The sequence below is a fragment of the Artibeus jamaicensis genome, unplaced genomic scaffold (genome assembly GCF_021234435.1).
Source record: "Artibeus jamaicensis isolate MK-2021 breed Jamaican fruit bat unplaced genomic scaffold, CSHL_Jam_final contig_519, whole genome shotgun sequence".
In the NCBI taxonomy this organism is placed as follows: Eukaryota; Metazoa; Chordata; class Mammalia; order Chiroptera; family Phyllostomidae; genus Artibeus; species Artibeus jamaicensis.
The window spans coordinates 2,471,023-2,493,540 of NW_026521871.1; the positions used below are offsets into that span (position 1 = coordinate 2,471,023).

Consider the following 22,518-nt stretch of genomic DNA (forward strand, 5'->3'; position numbering starts at 1 on the left):
ATTGTTGTCAGCAGGTCAATGGGAGCAATTTATCCAGTTCAGATAGCTGGTAGGACTGGTCGTGACCCCTGGCCTGCAACCACCTTCCTCTTTGGCTTGTGGAGGTGATTGGAGGTTGCTCCAATGTGGTCTGTAACTGTCCTCTGGGTGCACAGGCTCTGGGGTTTCCCAGTTGATGCAGGCCAAAGTCTGCCTCCACCTGTGTTTTGTCTGGGGTCCCTTGGTGTAAACTATAAAGCAATGTGTAGATGGCGGCTGCTAGTGCTAGGCCTGGGGCTACTCAGCGAAAAGTGTGGGGGTCTGGGCTTAGTTACTGCCTGTTTGAGCAGATTTAGGAAGGTCTGAAGCCTGTGCCTATCCCAGCCCTTCATATGGAAAAGCTGCTGTTACTGGGGGGAAGAGTTTCCTGGGTGTGCTCTTAAATTGGTTGGGGCAGAACCTGAGGTAATTGTCAGGGCAGGGATTACCATGCAATCCAGGTTGATGGAGATTCAAATATGGTGCCACCACACTGCATCTGTGTGAGGGAGGGCTTGGAAAACGTACAGTGTCACTGTCTGCAGTTCTCTCTGAGAGGAAGCTGTCTCTCAGTTCTTGCCCTGATGTCAGACACTTCAGTTCCTCCTTGTATGCCACTGGTGCCCTTCAAGCTGCTGCTCTGGTGCTAGAACCCGGAGGGGGTGAGTCTGAGTAAGTTTGTGTGTAGTGTGAGGCCCTCTAAGAGTAGAGGCCTGAGAATCCTGCATTTTCTTCCACTGAACCAGCCCCCACCTGTTTTTACAGCTAGAAGTTATGGGTTCTTATCTTCCTGGCACTGGAACCCAGGGCTGATTGGTCTGATGTGGGGGTGGGATCCATCTCTCCTGAGACACCCCTCCATTTTATACCCCACACATAGGTTTGGGACCAGCCCATTCCATGTCTCTGTATCTCTGTATCTCTGCCCCTCTGTCCCTCTACCTATCTGGATAAATGAGGTTTCTTTAATTCCTTAGTTGTCAGACTTTCACATGGCTATAATTTCTGATGGTTCTGAGTGATAGTTGTTCTGTATTTTAGTTGTAATTTTGCTGTGGTTGTGTGAGGAGGTGAGCAGCATTCACCTATTACCTTCATCTGGACTGGAAGTCAGTGTAATATATTCCTAATATCTAATGGGTTAGATCAGGGGTGTCAATCTCATTTTCACTGGGGGCCACAGCAGCCTCAAGGGTCCTTCAAAGGGCCAAGTGCATGTAATTTTAGGACTGTATATATGTAACTACTCCTTAACTAGGGGCAAGGAGCTCAGTGCTGCTACTGGGTAGAAACAAGGTGCCTGGTTGGATAAAACAAGGTGGGGGGGCTGGATTTGGCCCATGGGCCTTGTGTTTGCCACCTGTGAGCTAGATTATCTCTTACTATCTTCAAGAAAAATTGTGATTAAAATGATCACACAGATAGTTTATAAAAACACATTGGGGTCAGCAATTTTAAGACACTGGTTCTTACTCTAGGGGGATAAGAGCACTGTGGTTAAGCATACCATCTCTAGAGTCAAATACGTTTGGGGTCAAATCCTATTTTAGCCACTTTGATATTTACTTATGAAAGTTACTTATTTTCATAAAAGCTCAATTTTCACATCTGTAAAGTGAGGGAAAATGGTATGTACTTCATGGGATATGAGAAATAAATAGGAAATATGTAAAAATGCTTAGCACTGTGTCTAAATAATAGGCAAGTGCTGAAAAACTGGCTTAGCTATTACTAACATTGTCAGTTTCCATTGTTATCATAAACACCTGTAGCCCCTTACCCCTCCACCACCTTAATACACATTCAACAAGCACCACTCTAATAGTCTTTTCTTTTAAAACAAGTTTATACAATATTGAAAATGGTGTCTTGAGTGTTACTTCTATAAAGTCAACTCTGCATAATAAAGTCAACATCACCCTGGATGAAGAAATTCCAATTGGGAAAATGATTGGAGTATGCCAGGCAACTGATGAAGATAATTTGGGAGATTTAACCTTTGAACTAAATCCGTGGAATGTTTACTTTGCAGTTGACAAAGGTAGGTTGAGATTTGTTTTCAGCAAATTATATTTTTATGTGCTATTTTATTATTTGCTTATATTATGTCTCCTCTGTAAGACTGAGTTTCTTGAAGGTAGGTTATCAGATTGTCTTCATTTGCAGAACCCCTGAAAGAAGCACATAGTATTGTATATATTGAATAACTCTGCAAGACTAGTTTTTTGTCCACAGATGAGCTAACACATGGATTTTCATGGCTGCTACAGAAAGAACGCTTTGGCTCTGCACCTTATATGATATTCCTGTGCATCTTCTTATATGTAAATCATTCTGCTCTGCTTTAGGTCTAAATTTTTGTGAGAGAAAATCTGATTGGACTTTTTAGAGTCAGTGATTTACTTCTCAGCCAATCAGCTGTGGCTGAGGCTGGGCATCAGTAAGATTATGTGGTATATAGGACTTCTGGAGCTGAGAAGAGAGGAGATGGTCACTTAGCACATGTGCAGGTTTGAGCCATTGTAGCAAGTGCTGTCAGTGTCCTATCTATATTTCCCTGACCTTAACATTTCAGTTTCCTGACTTCAACTGCTAATATATGCCTTTCTTTGCTTGAGGTATTATTTGAGGTCTGACATCTGTCCCCTTCCTGACCCAAAAAATAGCAGGTTCAAAATGTTGGGAAAAATACTACCTGTGCCATAACCTCTCAACCAAATGCTGAAGATAATTGGTATAAAAGTGGCCCAGCTCCTTGTCCAACTTACTGTAGTAAGTTGCTTGATAATATATTTTTATCAGCAGCCTTCCCATCTCTGTTTCACTATACCCATGCCATGTTGCTCTGGATCACCTACCAAATAAACTATTGCACTCAAATCCTCATCTCTGATCTTGCTTTTGAGGAGGCCCCACTTAAGACAGTCACCATCCCTTCTTATTTGCATTACTGTAGAGATCGCTTAACTGGGCTTCTGCTTTCACAGTTACGCCCTCCATTAGTGTCAGCAGAAGAACTAGAATGAATGAAATAAAAAAGGCAAGTTGGGTCATACTCCTCCTCCAAGTAAAACCCTCCTGAGATTTTTCTTTGCACTTGGAATGGAATCCAGACTTCTCATCCTCAAGAACCTGTCTTCTCTGGTCTTTATCTCTCTCTCTCTCTAACACCTTCCTATTTCTTGTTTCCTCTTTGTCCATTACACAATAGCCAAGACACTAGGCTGCCTGATTCTGGACCTTGGACCTTGCACCTTTCAGAATCTGACCATTACACATTAAATTTATCATATTATAGTTTTTATTCCTTTAATAATATGCCTATGGATTTTTTTACACTTGTTTACTGGTTCAGTTCTCAGCCTAGATTGTAAATTCCATAAGAACAGGGAGTGACTTTGTTGTGGTATATACAGTATTCAGCACAGTACCTGGCACACAGCTATCATTCCATAAATGTTTGTTGAATGAATGAGTGGATAGATTGGGTGGAAGGGAGTATAGTGAGTCATTATTTTGTTAATGTGTTTTTAGTTATGATGTTTTCTCTGCTGGGAATGATCTCTGTCTACTCACCACCATTTCCTATCCTGTATATTCATCAAGTCCTAAATCAGGGGCCCTCTCTTCCAGAAAGTCTTCCCTGATCACCTAAATTTTAAAAAAATTGTTTTTTACCATCAGTTAACATAACATTATGATTAATAAAGGCATTTTTGGCAATAAACAATTGCACATTGTACCTACATTTTAAATCAGTTTTTTAATTCTACTGAGGAAAGCACAAATCACATTTTATCCCATTCATTGAAGTATAATGAAGTAATTTTTTAAATGATAGCATGGGCAGGTTTGCAGCAAGATGCGTTGTTTTGTTGTAGAGCATGGGACCATAGTCACTGCTGCCCGCCTTGATGTGGAGAGAGCTGGATTTGCACGCGTTCAATCCTTCTCCATTAAGGCTTGTGACCAAGACCAGCGGTGTTCTGCAATTCCAGTGACAATCTATATCCATGGCATTAATGACAACTCTCCTTTCTGTGATCAATATCTGATTAGGTGAGCTGAAATGAGTGTGCTGGATTGAGAATTCAGAGTGGAAAACAGAGGTATTGCTATATTTATTTGCTCAAATAAACGTGGGTTAATCATCACTTGGACTCTTGCTCAGTCTCATATTCTGGTACTCAGAAATGACCTGTTGGAAGCGGTGCTTTCTGGATCTGAGTTAGTAAGTTCTTAAAAGCCTATGTTTTGGAGTCACAGATATGGCTTGGAATCCTGGTTCTATCACTTATTAGTAATATGATCTTGGGTAATTTACTCAAGCCCTTTGATCTTCAGTTTCTTTTGTTATTAAATGGGGTAACAATAGTGCTTACTCTGTGGGGGGTTTTGAAGAATAAATGAGATAATTAATGTAATGTTCTGAGCACAGTGCTGAGCATGTGGTGTCAGTTTTACAATTGCTATTTATCATAGTTCCATAATCCCTCTTCTGAAACCCTTGGCACTGAGTATGTTTCAGGATAAAGATTTTTTTTTAATTTTAGGAAGGTAATACGGTGTATGTACCATGTATTACACAAATGTCCTAAATTCAAATCCATTAATATCTTTGCAGGAAATATATGAATACTCATAGTAAGTGGGACAAAGAAAGATCTGACAGTTTGGGTAATGTATGGATATCAATAATTTAAGGTCAGGTCACATTTTGATGACAAATAAGCTATGAGAAAATTCTGAGTTTCAAGACTCTTGGATTTTGCAATTTGGATAGGGATGGAGTTGTGTTCTTGTCAGCATTACTGTTTTATTACCGAAGCTCAGTCTCCTAATCTCCATGTCTGTCACTCTTCTATGTCCTCTGACCCTAAGCTCTCAGCTCACATAGGAGATCTGTGTCTGTGTTTCCCAGTCTTTGTTTCTGATTATTTGGCTTCTGATAATTACTACCAATGTGGTCTTATTTGGGTCCCCATTACTCTACCTTTTAAGTGGAGTTGATAATCTCATTGCCTCATAGAATGATTATAAGGATCAAATACAGCAAGCCTTGGAATTTGTTCAGTATGGGGTTTGGCATATTTTCAAAAAATGTTATCCTTTTTTCTTCTTTCTCTTTTTCCTTTTTCTTTCCCCAGAAAAATTATAGTTAATTAACCAAACACCCACCATGTGCTGTACCCAGTGCCATAGTCCCTGGAAGTGACAGAAGTATTTGCTATGTTATTATGAGGCTGTATTCTGTCAGGATGATAAGATGAATACATATGAAAGAAACAATAGTAAAAAGTACAAGATGGTTTTAAATTATGTCTGTTGTGCTTTAATTGTTGAGAGGAAGGACATGCGGGCTTGAAGTATTCAGGGGGGCTTCCTGAAGGAGCAAGATCTATGCTAGTCTTTGAAGAATTAATAGAATTTAGACTCTGAAGGCTTATGAGTGAGCATTGAGGAAGAGAGATCCCAGGAAAAAAATGGGTGCACACATAGAGATGGAGGTGTCCACTATAGAATGGTAAGGTTTGTCCCTCTTGACCATACCATACAGACATTCTAGATTGGAACATTCTCACTTTTCTGATTCACACTCAAGCATCTTCATTGAAGTGTCCATGATAAATTTCTAAACAAGCACCTAGCTAGGTGCCAAAAAAAATATTCCCAGAAAATGAGGAATGGTTTACTAAATTCATAGCACTTTTTGGAAATGGCTTCCCAGATGATGCTCCAAACCTGGACTCTTTTCCCATGATAAATAGAGAAGTTGCACATGTGCTTTATGCAAACTACTGGATGTTTATGCAAAAAATTATGTTTTAAAAGACCATCTAAACCAATTTTTCTTCTTAAAAAACAGGTACATAGGCAAAGAGGTGATTGCAAATAATACTGTAGTTGCAAAACTCTTATGTCATGACCTTGACGAGCCTCCTGATGTGATATATTATGCTCCAAGCTTGGGGCCGATTGGTTCTGGACAACTCTTTGAGCAAGTGCCAAATGCTGAAAATTTCATCCAGGTGAGCACCACCTGCTGTACCTTCCAGGAGTTTTCCTAAGGAGGCAGAGTCATTTCATGGCCACAGTTGGGTGCTGGTAGATTCAGCAAGAGGAGCTCTGACATAGCAGATAGGGTCTGGCCCCCTCTGCTCTCTTGCTGGAAGGCATGTGGTCAAGTGCTTTATTATCTCACTGCTGGCTGTTGTTTTCTACTTTAAAAAAATATATTTTATTGTGTATGCTATTAGAGTTGTCCCACATTTTCTCCCTTTGCCACCCCATCACATAGCCCACCACACACTTCCTTAATCAGTCCATTCATTGTTGTTCATGTCCATGATTCCTTCATATATGTTCTTTGACTAATCCCTTCACCTTCTTTCAATCAGTCCTTACCTCCCCTCTTCCCCTCTTACAGCTGTAAGTTTGTTCCATGTTTCCATGCCACTGGTTCTATTTCGCTCATTAGTTTATTTTATTCATTAGATTATTCTTATAAGTGAGATCATATGGTATTTGTTATTCACAGACCGGCTTATTTCACTTAGCACAATAGTCTCTAGTTCCACCCATGCTGTCGTAAAAGTAGGAATTTCTTTCTGCTTTGTATTATTTCATTGTGTAGATGGTGGATGGACCACATTTAATCCACTCATCTACTGATGGGTACTTAGGCAGTTTCTAAATCTTGGCTATTGTAAATAGTGCTGCTATGAGCATGAAGGTGCATAAGTGCTTTTGAATTGGTGTTTTAGGATTCTTAGGGTATATTCCCAGCAGTGGAATTGCTAAGTAAAAAGGTAGTTCCATTTTTAGATTTTTTTTGAGGAAATCCTATATCGTTTTCCACAGTGGTTACACTAACCTGCATTCCCACCAACAGTGCACAAGGGTCCCCTTTTCTACACACCCTCACCAGCACTTGTTGTTTGTTGATTTATTAATGATAGCTTTTCTGACCAGTGTGAGGTGTTATCTCATTGTGGTTTTAATTTGCATCTCCCTGATGGCTAGTGATGTTGAGCATTTTTTTTATATGTCTATGGGCCATCTATGTGTTCTCCTTGGAAAAGAGTCTATTCAGGTCCTTTGCCCATTTTTAATTTGATTATTTGTCTTCCTGGTGTTGAGTTGTATAAGTTCTTTATGTATGTTGTAGATTAAACCTTGTCCAATGTATTTTTGGCAAATGTGTTCTACCATACAGTTCTCTTTACATTTTGATGATGGTTTCTTTAGCTCTACAGAAGCTTTTTAATTTGTGTAGTACCATTTGTTAATTCTTCCTTTATTTCTCATGTCCTAAGGAGAGCTATAGCAGCAAAAATATTGCTACATGAGATATCCGAAATTGTACTGCCTGTATTTTCCTCTAGGATTTTCTTTATGTATTTAGGTGCTCCTGCATTGGGTGTATATATATTTACAATGTTTATATCTTCTTGGTGGATTCTTCCCTTGAGTATTATGAAGTGACCTTCTGGGTCTCTCTTTTTGAACCTTGGTTTGAAGTCTATTTTGTCTGATATGAGTATTGCTACCCTGTTTTTTTTCCTGTCCATTTGCTTGAAAAATTTGTTTCCAGCCCTTCACTTTTAATCTGTGTAGGTCTTTTGTCCTAAGGGGGTCTCTTGTAGGCAGCATATGTGTGCGTCATGCTTTCTTATTCATTCAGCTATTCTGTGTCTTTTAATTGGAGCATTTAATCCATTGAAATTTAGGATTATTATTGACAGGTACCTATTTGTTGTCATTTTCATACCTGTGTTCCTCTGTGTCTCACTCTCTTTTCCTCCTTTACTTAAAGCAGTTCCTTTTGCATTTCTTGCAGAGCTGGTTTGGTGGAGGTGTATTCTTTTAGACTTATTTAGTCTGGAAAGCTCCTTATTTGGCCTTCTATCTTGATGAGAGTCTTGCTGGGTAAAGTAGCCTTGGTTGCAGTCCTCTGGTTCTTATTACTTGGAATATTTCTTGCCATTCTCTTCTTGTTTGAAGCATTTCCATTGAGAAGTCAGCAGCTAACCTTATCAAGGCTCCCTTGTATCTGATTTCCTTTTTCTCCCTTGCTGCCTTTAAGATTCTCTCTTTGTCTTGAAATTTTGCCATTTTAATGATGATGTGTCTTGAAGTGGGCCTCTTGGGGTTCCTCTTGATTGGGACTCTGTGTTTCTGGGATTTGTGTGACTTTTTCTCTCATCAAATTAGGAAAGTTTTCCATCATTATTTTTTCAAATAGATTTTCTATCCCTTGCTCTTCTTTTTTTTCTGGTATCCCTACTCGGATATTATTACGTTTCATATTGTGTTGTATTTTTGTTAAACTCTTCATTGTTTCTGAGCCTCTTTTCCTTTTCTTGCTTTTTCTGGATTTTTTTTTCTACTTCGTTCTATAGCTCAGTGATCCAATCTTCTGCTTTATTGAGCCTTCTTTTGATTCCTTCTAATGTGTTCTTCAGTTCAGAAATTGTATTATTCATTTCCTCTTGGCCCTTGTTGATGATTTCTATTTTCTTTCTCATTTGATATAGTTTGCAGCGAGTTCATTCTAGTTTCCCTGTAGTTTCTGGTTATTTGTTTTGAGCTCATGGAGCTTCCTGATAACCATTGCTTTGAACTCAATATGTGATAGCTGACTTGCCTTTATTTCATTTAGCATTCTTTCTGAGGCTTCCTCCTTTTCTTTCATTTTGAGATTGTTTCTTTGCCTTCCCATTGTTTGTGAGACTCTTCTTGTCAGCCTCAGCTTCTTAAATTGATCTGTTTTGACTCCCTGGGTTTGTGGTGTGAACTTTTGTGACAGAATACTTGTGAGATTCAGTGGTGCAGTCTCCTTCAGGTATCCTGGTGTTCACTGCTTCCACCTACTCTTATTTGTGATCAGTTGGAGGGGTAAGGCAAAACTGTTTAAGACAGCAAAAGAATATTTTATGCTATTTACAGTAGCAGCCAGTAGAGAAGACATAGGAGGTCCTCTGGCTATGTGTAGTGTTAACTATGATCTTCTGCCCAACTAGCTACCTTTTAGAAAGGATGGAAAGAAGGTAAGACTCTTGCTGGGGAGGGAAGGATTGTGAGTTGAATCTAGGAAGCAGTGAGATTGTGGGAGGTCAGATTCTGAGGTAAGGTGAGAATAAAGAATAGTAAATAGGTGTAGTGTGTGAGAGAATAGAGTTAACCACTACAGCAATAGTGTTCTGGAAACCGTGAAGTGGGTTAAGATCTGGGATGGGTGTTATATAGTATTTATAATAGTAGAGAACAGCTATTGTTTATAATAATATTAGAGCAACAATCATATGATAGAATCTATGAGCTCTAGATAACAAGAATAGGGAGTATAGTACCTTCAGTAGTGTGCTACTGGAAAACAGGTGAAGTGAAGGACAGTTAATTAGCAATACATTATGAATGATAGAACAGGGGAAACCTGTCAAACCAGCCAAGCAAAGAAGACTAAACAGAAAGGAGAGGAATACAAAAATACTATTAAAGTAAAAAAATGTAAGAATAAAGAAAAAATAATAATACAAATATGCAATAACTTGCAGGTTCTCTGTAATAGCAAAGTGAAATTTGTATCTCTCTCTGAGCTGTTGAGATGCCCCCTCTTTGGGTCCACCTGTGGTCTTTTCACAGTTCTGAGTTTTTTTGTCTCCCTTGTGGGAAAAAAAAAAGCAGACTAAGGAAGGAAGAAGAGATAAAATTGGAAAGAAAAGAAGAAGAAATAAAACAAGAAAGAAGAAAGGAGAAGTAAAAGGAATCGAGAGCTAAAAAATAATAAAAATAAAAAAATTAAAAATTACTTTAAAAAATCAATCAAACAAACAAAAAACCAAAAACAAACAAACAAACAAACAAACAAACAAACAAAAAACCCTCTTGCTGGCTTCAAAGTTGACAAACTGGTTTTTCTGTTCTTGCTGGCTGTAGCACTCTGCTGGGCTACTGGTATGCTTTTCTCTTTTCCTGTTTAGCACTCAGTCAGCCTCACTTGCACTCTCCCCAGAGATAGCCTGGTGCCCTTCTGCAGGGCCCTGGATGTGGGTTCTGGGCCTTCTAAGGAGTAAACGTTCACACAGGGCTTACTGGTGTGGGCCCTCAGCATTCCACAAAGCTCTCTGTCCCGGGGTTGTGGGTGCATGTGCACCTGGCTAGGTCATCGCTGTTTGCACAGGTTTGGGCACACACTCTTTCCAGGGCTATGGGTGGGTACTCACAGGCCCGTGTTTTTGCCACTTAGTCCTTACTCCCCTCTCTGTGACTTCAAGCAACCAGGTCTCTCCTGGTGCTGCTCAAACCCTGTTTGGCTGGGGGTAGTGGAGTGCCCACCCAGCTCTCTCCCAAGTGGCCCAGTGGGCCCTGGGCCTGGAGCTGCAGTCTCCCTGGTTCCCTTGCTGATCCCTGGGCCCTTATTGTCCTGAAGCATTCTCCTTACTGTCTTGTTTTTCAATGTCTGCTACAATTTTTCATCTCCTGTTTTCATATATGCTGTGGTACTGGTGGCTATCTGCTCTGTTCCTCTGTAGATCAGCCAGGTTTTTCTCCTGTGTATAGGGGGAAGTGGAATCTGCTCCCTCTTACCTAGCCACCATCTTTCCTCTTTCCCCATATACATTTTTCGAATATTTGTTCTAGTTCTGTAAATATGTCATTGGAATATTGACAGGAATGACATTGAATATAGATTGCTTTGGGCAGTATGGACATTTTAATAATGTTAACTCTTTCCATCCATGAACACGGTATGTGCTTCCACTTATTTGTATCTTCTTCAATTTCTTTCTTCCCTGTCTTATAATTTTCTGAGTATAGGTCTTTCACGCCTTGGTTAGGTTTATTTCTAGACCCTTTATTCTTTTTGTTGCAATTGTTAATATGATTGTTATCTTAAATTACCTTTCTCTTAGTTTGTTTTTGGCATATAAAAATACAACTGATTTCTGGATATTAATTTTGAATCCTGCTCCTTTGTTGAATTTACTTATCAGTTCTAGTAGTTCCTTGGGGAAATCTTCGGGGTTCTGTATGTACAATAACATGTTATCTTCAAATAAGGACAGTTTTACTTCTCCTTTTCAAATTTGGATGCCTTTTATTTCTTCTTCTTGTCTGATTGCTATGTGTAGGACTTCCAGTACTATGTTGAATAAGTGAGGTGGAAGCAGAATTCCTTGTTCCTGATCTTAAGAGGAATGCTTATAGTTTTGCCTGTTGAGTACGATGCTGGCAATGGGTTTGTCATATAGTGCCTTTATTATGTTTAGGTATGTTCCCTCTCATCCTATTTTGCTGGGTGTTTTTTTTTTATCATAAATGGGTGCTGTATTTTAGCAAAAGCTTTTTCTACATATATTGATATGATCATGTGGTTTTATCCTTCATTTTGTTTATATGGTGGAATACATTTATTGATTTGTCAATGTTGTACTAACCTTGTATTTCCACAATAAATCTCAGTTGATCATGTGCATCATCTTTTTGATGTGTTGCTGTGTTGCTAATATTTTGTTGAGGATTTCGTTGTCTATATTCATCAGAGATATTGGCCTATAATTTTCTTTCTTTTTTTAAAAAAATATTTTATTTATTTATCTTTAGAGGGGAAGGGAAGGAGAGAGGGAGAGAAACATCAATGTATGGTTGCCTTTCGTGCGTCCCCTGCTGGGAACTGGCCTGTAGGGAACTGGTCTGCAACCTAGGCATGTGCCCTGACTGGGAATCGAACCGCGATTGTCTGGTTCGCAGGCCCGCACTCAATCCACTGAGCTACACCAGCCAGGGCATTTTCTTTCTTTATAGTTTGTTTATCTGGTTTTGGAATTAAGATAGTGCTGGCCTTGTAAAATGAGGTTGGGAGCCTTCCCTCCTCTTGAATTTTATAAAATAGATTGAGAAGGAGAGGTGTTAGTTCTTCTCAGAATGTTTGGTAAAATTCACTTGTGAAGTCGTCTGTTCTTGGACGTTTGTTTCTTGGAAGTTTTTTATTACTGCTTCAATTTCAGTTGGTGTAATCTGTCTATTCAGGTTTTCTGCTACTTCCTGATACAGTTTTGGGAGATTGTGTTTCTAGAAAATTTCCCATTTTGTCCAGGTTGTCTAGTTTGTCCACATATAGTTGTTCCTATTCTCTTACAGTCCTTTGTATTTGTTTGGTATCAGTTGTTATTTCCTCTCTTTAATTTCTAATTTTATTTATTTGGGTCTTCTCTCTTTTTTCTTGATGAGTTTGGTTAAAAGTTTACTATTCTAGTTTATCTTGTCAAAGAATCAGCTACTGGGCTCTGATATTTTGTACTGTTTTTTTAGATTCTGTTGTGTTTAACTCTTTGGGTTTTGTTTGTTGTTCTTGTTCAAGTGCTTAAGGGTAAATTTAATATTTTTATTTGAGCTTTTTTTTTTTTAGATAAGCCTGTAAACTCTATGATTTTCGACCTTAGGATTGTTTTTCCTGTTGCTCAAATTTTAGGTTATTGTATTCTCCTTTTGATTTGTTTCAGGATTGCTACCTTGATCTCATTGTTGATCCATTCATTGTTTAATAACATGTTATTTAGCTATCATGTCTCTGTATATTTTTCAGTGTTCCTCTTGTGATTGATTTCTAGTTTTATAGCATTGTGGTCAGAGAAAATGCTAGGTATGATTTCAATCTTCTTAAATTTATTGAGATTTGTTTTGTATCCTAATATGTGGTGTATCATAGAAAACATTCCATGTACCCTTGCCAAGTATGTATACTCTGCTGCTTTAGGGTGAAACTCTCTGAAGATATCAATTAAATCAATTTGACCTAGTGTGTTGTGTAAGGCCGCTGTCCTCTTATTGATTTTGTGCCTGGACGATCTATCCATTGAAGTAAAAAAGGTGTTAAAATCCCTGACTATGACTTTATTTCTCTCCCTTTACATCCGTCAAGATTTACTTCACATATTTAGGTCCTCCTATGTTGGGCACATAGGTGCATAAATGTTTACTAGGGTTATATTCTCTTGTTGGATTGTTCCCTTTATCATTGTGTAGTGAATTTTTTTTTGGTCTCTAAATATAGCTGTGGTTTTAAAATCTATCTTGTCAGATATAAGTACTTCTACCTTGGCATTTTTTTCCTTTGCATTTGTATGGATCATTTTTTGCATTCCTCATTTTTAGCCTGTGTGTATCTTTCTCTCTGGGGTGGGTCTTTTAGAGGAAGCATATATGTGGGTCTTGCTTTCCTATCCATGCAGGTACCCTATGTCTTTTGGTGGGAGCATTTAAGTCATTTATATTTAAGGTGATTGTCGATAGATAAGTATTTAGTGCCATTTTTATTGTTAGACTATTCTCCTCTCTCTTTTTTTTCCTTTTCCTTTTTCTTCTTCTTCTTAAAGCAAGCCCTTTAACATTTGTTACTATACTGGTTTGGTGTTAAGAAACTATTAGCTTTGTATTGTCTGAGAAGCTCCTTATTTCTTCTTCAATTTTAAATGATAATGTTGCTGGGTAAAGTAGCTTCAGTGTGGGTCCTTGATTTTTATTCCCTTGAATATTTCACACCATTTCCTCTGGCCTGAAATGTTTCTACTGAGAAATCAGATGAGAGTCTAATTGATGCTCCCTTGTATGTAACTACTTTCTTTTCTCTTGTGACTTTTAGAATTCCCTCCTTGTCTTTAAACCTTGTTATTTTAATTATGATGCATCTTGGTGTAGGTGTCTTTGGGTCTAACTTGTTTGGGACTCTGTGAGGTTTCTGGACATGTGTCTTTTTCCTTCACCAGATTAGGGAATTTTTTGTCATTATTCCTTCAAATAGGTTCTCAATCCCTTGCTCACTCTCTTCTGCTTCAAATATTCCCATGATGCTGATGTTTTTATACTTCATGTTGTCCAAAATGTTTCTTAAGCTCTCTTCATTTTTTAAAATTATTTTTTCTTTTTGCTGCCCTGCCTGGGTGTTTTTTTTTTTTTTACTTTGTCCTCCAAATCAGTGATTTGATCCTCTGTATCATCTAAGCTACTGTTTATTCCTTCCAGCATATTATTTATATTTGATATTGCATTCTTTATTTCTTTTGTTAATATACTTTATTGATTATGCCATTACAGTTCTATTCCCTCCTTCATTCTCCTCCACCCTGCACACCCCTCCCCCACCATTCCCCCCTTTAGTTTATGCCCATGTGTCTCAAGTTCTTTAGATTCTATATTTCCCATACTATTCTTGCCCTCCCCCTATCTATTTTCTACCTACCATCTATGCTACTTATTTTCTGTACCTTCTCCCCCCTTCTCCTTCTCCCACTCCCCTGTTGATTATAGTCACAAATTAGAGGAACATATGAAGGCTAAACTAATTGAAATGAATGGAAATGCACAGGAAACCAATAGTAATGGAAAGGAAACTGGGACTTGAATCAAAGGAGTAGATCAGAAAGAGGAAAAAAAATGACCAAACAGAAAAGGATGAGGAAACAAGAATTCAAAAAAATGAAGAGAGGCTTAGGAACCTCCATGATATCTTTAAACGCTCCAACATCCGAATTATAGGGGTACCAGAAGGGGAAGAGGAACAGCCATGAGTGCATTCTTTATTTCTAACTGGTCCTTTTTTATGGTTTCTGTCTTTTTTTTCCATGCTGTTGATTATTCTTATAATCATTACTCTAAACTTTCTATCTGATAAATTGCTTGCCTGCATTTCATTTAGCTTTTCTTCTGGAGAATTCTCTTGCTGTTTAATTTGGGGTCTCTTTCTTTGTCTTCCTAATTTGGATGCTTCTTGTATTTGTTTCTATGTATAAGGTAGATCTGAAAGACTCTGATGTAGGCCTTTGTCAGATGCTGCTTGTGATTGGCTCTGGTCAACTGTTTGTAGTTATCAGTGATCACTCATGTGGCTCCTTCTGTTGTTGCTGTTTGTGTGCAGAAAGAACCAAGCTGTGCACCAATGTCAGCTATTATCAGCATTGGGCCCTGAGGGTGGTCAGCTGAATCACTGGGAGGGAAGTGATCTACCTGAGCAAGATGGCCTGTCCAATATGGGGAATGACACAGCTCAGGGGTCCTGGCAGCTCTTCCTTCAGTTTTTTCTGTCCAAAGCCTTCAGCTCCAGACTCTCCTCATGTGCCTTTAGTCCACTCTGCCCACCCTCTGCTGGATCCTGAAGTAAGTGGCTGCAAACGGAATTTTTTGTGTTGGCCCTTTAAGAGGCTCTTTGCTAGCTATCCCTGTCAGACAGAAATTCTGCTGCTTTTCACAGTTGGGCGTTACCTGGGTTCTTTTCCGTTTTGGTGCTGTAGGCTGGGGAGCCGAGCTTGTGGTTGAAACCCCACGCTTCTCAGGGGGAACCTGCTAACCACTGAAATATCCCTCCAGAACTGCAGCTGCTGCCCATGGGAGCCCAGCCAGCACTCTCGTGCCTCTTCCACACTTTCTACCAGTCTCTTGTGGTTAAGTGGTTTCTTCCATCTGTCTGTGACCATAAGGCTTCTCTCCAGTTAGTGTTCAGTTGGTTATTCAGGATGATTTCTCTAGAATTTACTTGTAATTCCAGCTTGGTCCCGGGAGGAGGTTAGTGGAGCTTCTATCTACTCTTCTGCCATCTTGATCCTTCACTACCTCAGCTTTCTTCTTTTTGTCTTAATTTTCATGAAATATTTTTTTTCATCCCTTCCCTTTCAGCCTGTGTAAATCTTTTGCTCTGAGGTGGGTCTCTTGTAGACAGTATATACTTGGGTCATGCTGTCTTATCCATTCAGCTACCCTATATCTTTTGATTGGAGCATTTACTTCATTTACATTTAAGATTAATATTTATAGGTACTTATTCACTGCCATTTTTTCCCTTTGTACCTGTGTTCTTCTTTCTCTCTTCTTCTTAAAGCAGTCCCTTTAGCATTTCTTGCAATGCTGGTTTTGTGGAAATGCACTCCTTAATTTTTTTGTTTTTTGGTCTGAGAATGTCTTTATTTCACTTTCCATTTTAAATGAGAATCTTGCTGGATAGAGTAGTCTTGGTTGCAGGTTCTTGCTTTTCATTACTTGGAATATTTCATGACAATTTTTTTCTAGCCTGTATTGTTTCTCTTGAGAAGTCAGCTGACAGTGAATAAGTACCTATAATGTTAACCTTAAATGTAAACGAAGTAAATGCTCCAATCAAAAGATATTGGGGTACCCTTGTTGCTAACTACCACATATTGTTGTATATAATGCACACACATGTTTTAGGCCAAAACATTCAGGAAAAAAATCTTTTATTTTAATTTTTAATTCCATTTTTTACTTATATATACTTAGAAATAAAACTGATTATTGTATTTCAGGTTGTTATTTAGCTTATTGGTATCGTTATTGCTTTCTAGAGTTATACTTTTAATGTATAAGCATAAATAAAAGAATCAAAAGCATTTAAATATAGAATTAGTACTACCATGTTAATGTTCATCCTTATTTTTCTCTCAAGAATTCATACAAAAAAGTGTGCATTTCATATGGCAAAATATGGTAATTGTTTCTCTCTTGCTTCCTTTAAGATTCTCTCTTTGTCTTTAAACTTTGCCATCTTAATTGTGATGTGTCTTTGTGTAGGCCTCTTATGATTCATTTTGAATCATGTAGGCCTCTTTTGATTGGGACTCTCTGTGCTTCATGAACTCATGTGACTTTTTCCTTCACCAAGTTATGGAATTTTTCTGTTGCTATTTCCTGAAACAAGTTTTCCATCCCTTGCTCCCTTTCTTCTCTTTCTGGCTTCCTGATGATGTGAATATTGTTACATTTCATGTCCCTGAGCTCTCTTAAACTTTTCTCATTCTCTTTAAATCTTTTTTTTTTCATTTTGTTGCTCTTACTGAGTTTTTTTATACCTTGTCTTCCAAATGACTGATTTGATTCTCTGCTTCTTTTTGACAGCTTTTAATTCCTTCTAGTGTATTTTTCATTTCAGTAATTGCATTCTTCATTTCTCTCTGGTTCTTATTCACAGTTTCTATGTCCTTTTTCATGCTGATGTAGTTTTCTCTAAGTTCCTTGTAGTTCTAAGTTCCTTGAGCATCTTTATAACCATTACTCTGAACTCAGTGTCTGATCGTGTGCTCTCATCAGTTTCATTTAGCTCTTTTTTCAGGGGATTCTTCCTTTTCTTTTGATTGAGGTTGTTTATTTGTCTCCCCATTTTTCCCTTTCTTTCTTTTTTGTTGTTTCTTTGTTTTAGGTAGATCTGCTTTGACTTCCTGTCTTATTGTGTGGGAGTCCTGTGGGCCCCACTAGTGCAGACTCCCTGATCTCCTGGTCAGGATGCTCTAGAAATGTTCTTTGTGTGGGTTATGTGGGCTCTTCTGTTTTATTTCAGTCCTGGTTGTTTTTGGCTTGTTCATTTGTGGGGTCTCCCCTCCGACTGGCTGACTGAGGGGCTCAATCCTATCATGTCTTGTATGCTGTTGTGCAGGCACTGCCAGCAAAACAATAGATAAAAATTAAAAATGGGTCCAGGAGTATGTCAGTAAATCTATTGACTGAAGTCACTCCCAGATATGCCTCTGTCTGCCTCCTCCTGCTGGCCTGCTGTGATCCTTAGACTAATTGCAGATCAAACTGTTTCTCAGAGGATGTCTGGTGGGACTGAGGGCATGAGACTTCTAAATCTCCTGTGGCAAGTGCCTTTCACACTTCAGGAAAGATGGTTGATATATTCCTCCACCTCTGAGCTACTGGTCTGAGTCTGTTCAGGAGTATTTCTCTGTACTCAGCAGGGTGGGGCCCCCAGGGTCCAGGTTTTGGGTGTGCTGGAAACCAGGAGGGTGTTTCCATGGCTGTTCCATGAGGGGGAAGTGCCAGTCTGTTTGTCAGGAGATTATATGTGTACAGCTGTGTCCTACAGCCAGTATCTGACACCTTTGAGTCTGCTGCTTACTCCTCAATAGGGGTTAAAATGCAGAATGGGAGAAAAGAAGGAAAAAAGGGAAAAAGCCACACAAAACAAAAGAACAAACCACACAGAAGTGGGAAAAAATACGTAGGGTGGAGGGAGCAGGATTGCAGAGTGTGGATGGGGTGAGTGATACCCCATAGGGTATGGTAATTGCTTTCCCCCATGGGAGGGGCTTGCTCTTCTCAAGCAAGATGGCGGCTGAGGAATCCAGGTATATCCTGGTACCAACAGCCCCACAGCTGTTCCCCCACATCACTCCCTACTTCCTCTCATACTAGATTCTCTTTGCAAGACTGCAGTCCATGCTGCCTTCCCTTTTCTGGGGCCCAAGGTGAGTGGTTGAGAACATAAGATGTGCTTTGGCTTCTTCAACAATTAAGAAATAGAAAGGAATAGTGGCTTTGTCTCCTGCAGGCCTCACCTCTCCCTGGCAGAGACAAACCCTGCATCTTTTCACCACTGGGTGCTATGTGGTCTGCTGATTCCAGCACTGGTGCTCTGTGTTTGGGAGCTTGGTTTGTGTTCCCCACTTTTCTCCTTTCAGGGGGAAACTCCCACAGCTGCACCCCCACTTTGGCCCTCTGCCCTTGTGAATGGGCTAGTCCCTTTAATGACCTAATCCTTCCTACTGGCTGTGGTGTTTTCTTTTTTCCTTATTCTTCGTTAAGAGCCTCTTTTTCAGGTAGTCTTTGGTTTATTTCAGGTGTCTAGTCTCCTCTTTAGTTTTATTTCTAATTTGGTTCTGGGAGGAGTTGTGCGATATATCCTCCTACTCTGCTGCCATCTTTTTTTTCCTCTTATTTTTTGGTAATGAGCACAAAATAACTTATTTTCTACTTAGCTGGAGAATTAAATCAGAGTTAAAAAATTGTACTAATTTCATCAGAAATAACTCCATGTGACTCCATGTACTTTAATGACATCCTTTTGGAATTGTCAGTGGTAGTTCAGCTCCTCCTTTTTTTCAATTCTCTGGAGACTTCCCAGTGGTGGAGAGTGAACACAATAAGCTTTTTTCTGCCTCTTATGAGATTCTGCCTTGGAAGAAATCTTTTCTTCTAACTCCTACTTTTCACAAATCTTTATATCAAAGTGTCAATCCTTGTTATTTGGCATGATTGTTCCTTAAACCAAAACAGAACTAAATGCTCCCCTTAGCCAGAAGATATGGCCTAGAAAGCCATTAATGACCTCTCTTTTGCTTTGATCCTAATCCTAAATTTTCTAGACAAACTCCAAGAGACACAAGCTGAGTTTTTGCATATGTTGTGAATTTTGGAACTTAGTCACTGAGTTAAGAGATTTTCTGTGTTATGTTGTTTTTGAAATGCAATGCCAAACTGTTATTCTTTTAAAATGAAATTTGGATAAAGATGGATGTTTTATAAATATGATGCCAACTAACATTTGGGCCCTCACATATGCTTTCTCTATTTATGAATAACTCCTTCTACCCATCACCTATCTCTAATTAAGTTTTACATTTTCATAATTATCCTTTAAGTCTTAAATACTACTTATTTCTATAAGCTTTCCTTTATTACCATAACTGGCTTAGTTTTCCTGGGTATGAGCTCGCATTATAAGTTCTGCTTTCCCTGTCAGACACTTGTTAGATTCTATTATAACTGCCTATTTAATTGTTGGTCTTTTTCTGAGTGGTTGATTTTTGTATAGCAACACCTTCTATAGTGCTAGGTGCATACTGGATACTCAATATACTTGAATAATAAATAAATTAATATATGAATCAGATACTAAATTTTTAAAAATTTGTTGTTTCTACCAAACACCTAGGTGTTCAGGGTCATATTGACCCAGTTCAACTAAGCTTTGTGCCAATGATCTTATATTATTAGGGCTGTCTTCAAATCTTTGCTCTGCAGTCATATTTATTGTTATTCCCTAATGCCTTCAACTAAACCTGGAACTTAATTAGTATTCAATAGATGTTTTTAAAATGTTGAGTACCTGGTAATGATAGGAATAATGTACATGTATTATAGTGTTTTTTAAATTACAAAGTACTTTCAAAATATTTTCTCTTTTTAAATATTTTGCCAAAGGTCACACAATTAGTGTGTATTGAAGGCAGAATGTGACCCATGCTTTTTCCCTATTATGCCAGAATGCTTTATCTAAAAATAGGGTGCTCTGGAAGGAAATCAAAGGTGTCTCTTTGTTCTATCAAAATGCTTCCTTCTGTGTCACACTTCGACCAGCCTCAAAAATATTCCGATGCCATCTTTATTGAGTTAAAATGCCCATACGCTTGTCTTTTCCAGAATGACTTATTACTTAAAACATGTACAATAAAAAAGTCAGGTGCTTCTCCTGAAATAGTTTTGTTTTAAAAGGTTTCCAAAGGAATGGATTATGAAAGCCCAAAGATGATTGCAGCTGGACATATCTATGAAATGACAATTTCAGTATTTGATGATGTACATCCTTCCCATACAGGTAAGCTTGATAAACTTTTCAGGGAACATTAAGTGAGGTACTTTAGATTCTTGATTTTAGTTTTTAAAATGTAAAGATTTATATTATTTGGGGGATGGTTTTCTTAAGTAAGGCAAGGAAAGAAAGAGATAATTAAATAGACTCATGTTGGAAGTTATCATTAGATCCAGGAAGTCTTTTTCAACTGCTAACAGCACCTTCAGAAATACATACTTTCTTAAACACAGGTCTGCCTAAAGATCTTTGATGTTGGAAGTAGCAGAGGATATGCAGAGTTCACCCTTTATGTTTGACACTTAAATGACTGTATGTCTAGTGTCTTAGTCTTTTTAGGCTGCTATAACAAAATACTCTAGTTGGAGTGGCTTATAAACAATAGAAATTTATTTCTCAGAGTCTGGAGGTGGGAAAATGCTAGCAGATCTGGTGCCTGGGGAAATTCACTTCCTAGGTCATAAGTATCTGTCTTCTCACTGTAGTGTCACATGGCAGAAGGCATGGGGGAGCTCCCTGGGGTCACTTTTGTAAGGGCTCTAATCCCTTTTATGAGGGTTCTACTCTTACAATCTAATTACCTCCCTAAGGCCCCACCTCTAAATACCATCACATTGGGAACATAGGTTTTAACCTATGAATTTTGGAAGGACACAAATATTCAGTCTGTAACATTTAGTAATGCCAAATATCTCTTATTTGGAAAGACTCATATATTGGGTGACATAAAGTATAAAACATACAGGTATTTGGATGCTTTTTTTGCATTTAATTGGAATATTTTTACATGATATACCTAGAGCCATTATTGATGCAAACCACAGGCCACTTGCCAAGTTCCACAGCTCATCACTTGTATGAAAGGGCAAGGAATGGTCAACCCCTCTGCCATTTGGTCTTCTTATAACTATTGCACCATTTTTGGGTTAGTCTGTGTTAGCTAGAATTGGTCTTTGGTACAGAGAGATTAAATCCATACAGATGGCACGGTCACAATCTTTTGACATGTGTGGAATTAACAGCCTGTTCTTTGCTAGCTGTAAAACACCCTAAGGCACAAATATGATTGTTTGTTGTAGATCCAGAGCAGAATGCATAGCTAGTGAGTAAGCTTAGCCAACCACTTGACATCTACTTCTCTCTGTTTCTTGTTGTAGAAATGAAAACTCACACTGAGTGCCCCAAGGGGTCATTTACATGTTCAACTACACTTTAATAGTAAATTTGTTGCTAGAGGTATTTGTGAAAATAGGGATTCACAAAAATTTCTGGATACATCCATTATTAATATCAGGTGTTTATTGTATCTGGAACGTATGATAGTGATCTAGTAAGTGATTGGCATCAAAGACATTAAGAGGATGTGGGTTTTTGGGTTGTGAATATAGGCTTTACAGTAAAATGTCAATGCTTGGTAAGGGAGGACCTAGAATAGGAGTGGCGCTTGGGTTTTAGCTCTTGCCAACTCTGATCTGTTGGTAGTGTTTGCCTGGTCACTGAGTTGAGAAGGATTCTGAGGTTGCATCTAGAAGCAGTGGGAAAGTACTTTGTCATGGATGTAGGAAGGCAGAAAAATGGTATGTGTCTACAGGTTTGCAACCAAAGAGAACTTAATGCTGGACTTCAAGCAAAAAATCTAAAGTTCTTTAAATCTCTCTTGACTAATAGATGTAAGAGTTTTAATCAGTCTGAGTTTACAAATGTGATTTTTAGACTTAAGTGACCCAACTCTGTTGAGAAGCGATGTGTGGGGAACAGGGACACATCATGACAAGCATACCGGTATGCCCAGAAGTGTTCCTGTTGTGTTTTCTCTGCTCCCCACTGGTGGAGTTGTATTGTTCTGTGCAAAAGCCTATTACATAGTCTGATTGATCTTTTAGGAAGAATGTGATTTCGTACATTTCTTGTTTTCATCCTGTTGGCCTAAATAATCAAATAAAGAATTTGTTCCTCTCACCAGATTTGAGCCTTTCTCCAATACAGAGAGAAAAAAAATTCACAGTAATAATCCACATCCTCTCTGGTCCTCACACACTAACATATTCACAACTGCTCATGAAGGGAGATTTTAAGACCCCATACATGGTTCTATCTATTTTTATACGTCAGGTAATTAGCAC

The 22,518-nt window shown here is 38.6% G+C and overlaps 1 protein-coding gene across 1 annotated transcript in view; it reads left to right on the forward strand.

The window, feature by feature from the left end:
- The window catches only part of LOC119042417 (cadherin-related family member 3-like), a 90,846-nt gene that overhangs the window by 43,354 nt on the left and 24,974 nt on the right, over window positions 1–22,518 (forward strand). The window contains exons 7-10 of the mRNA XM_053669045.1: window positions 1,863–2,059; window positions 3,900–4,077; window positions 5,885–6,047; window positions 20,299–20,401. Of these exons, the coding sequence (XP_053525020.1) occupies window positions 1,863–2,059; window positions 3,900–4,077; window positions 5,885–6,047; window positions 20,299–20,401 (641 nt within the window). The remainder of the gene's footprint in view (window positions 1–1,862; window positions 2,060–3,899; window positions 4,078–5,884; window positions 6,048–20,298; window positions 20,402–22,518) is intronic.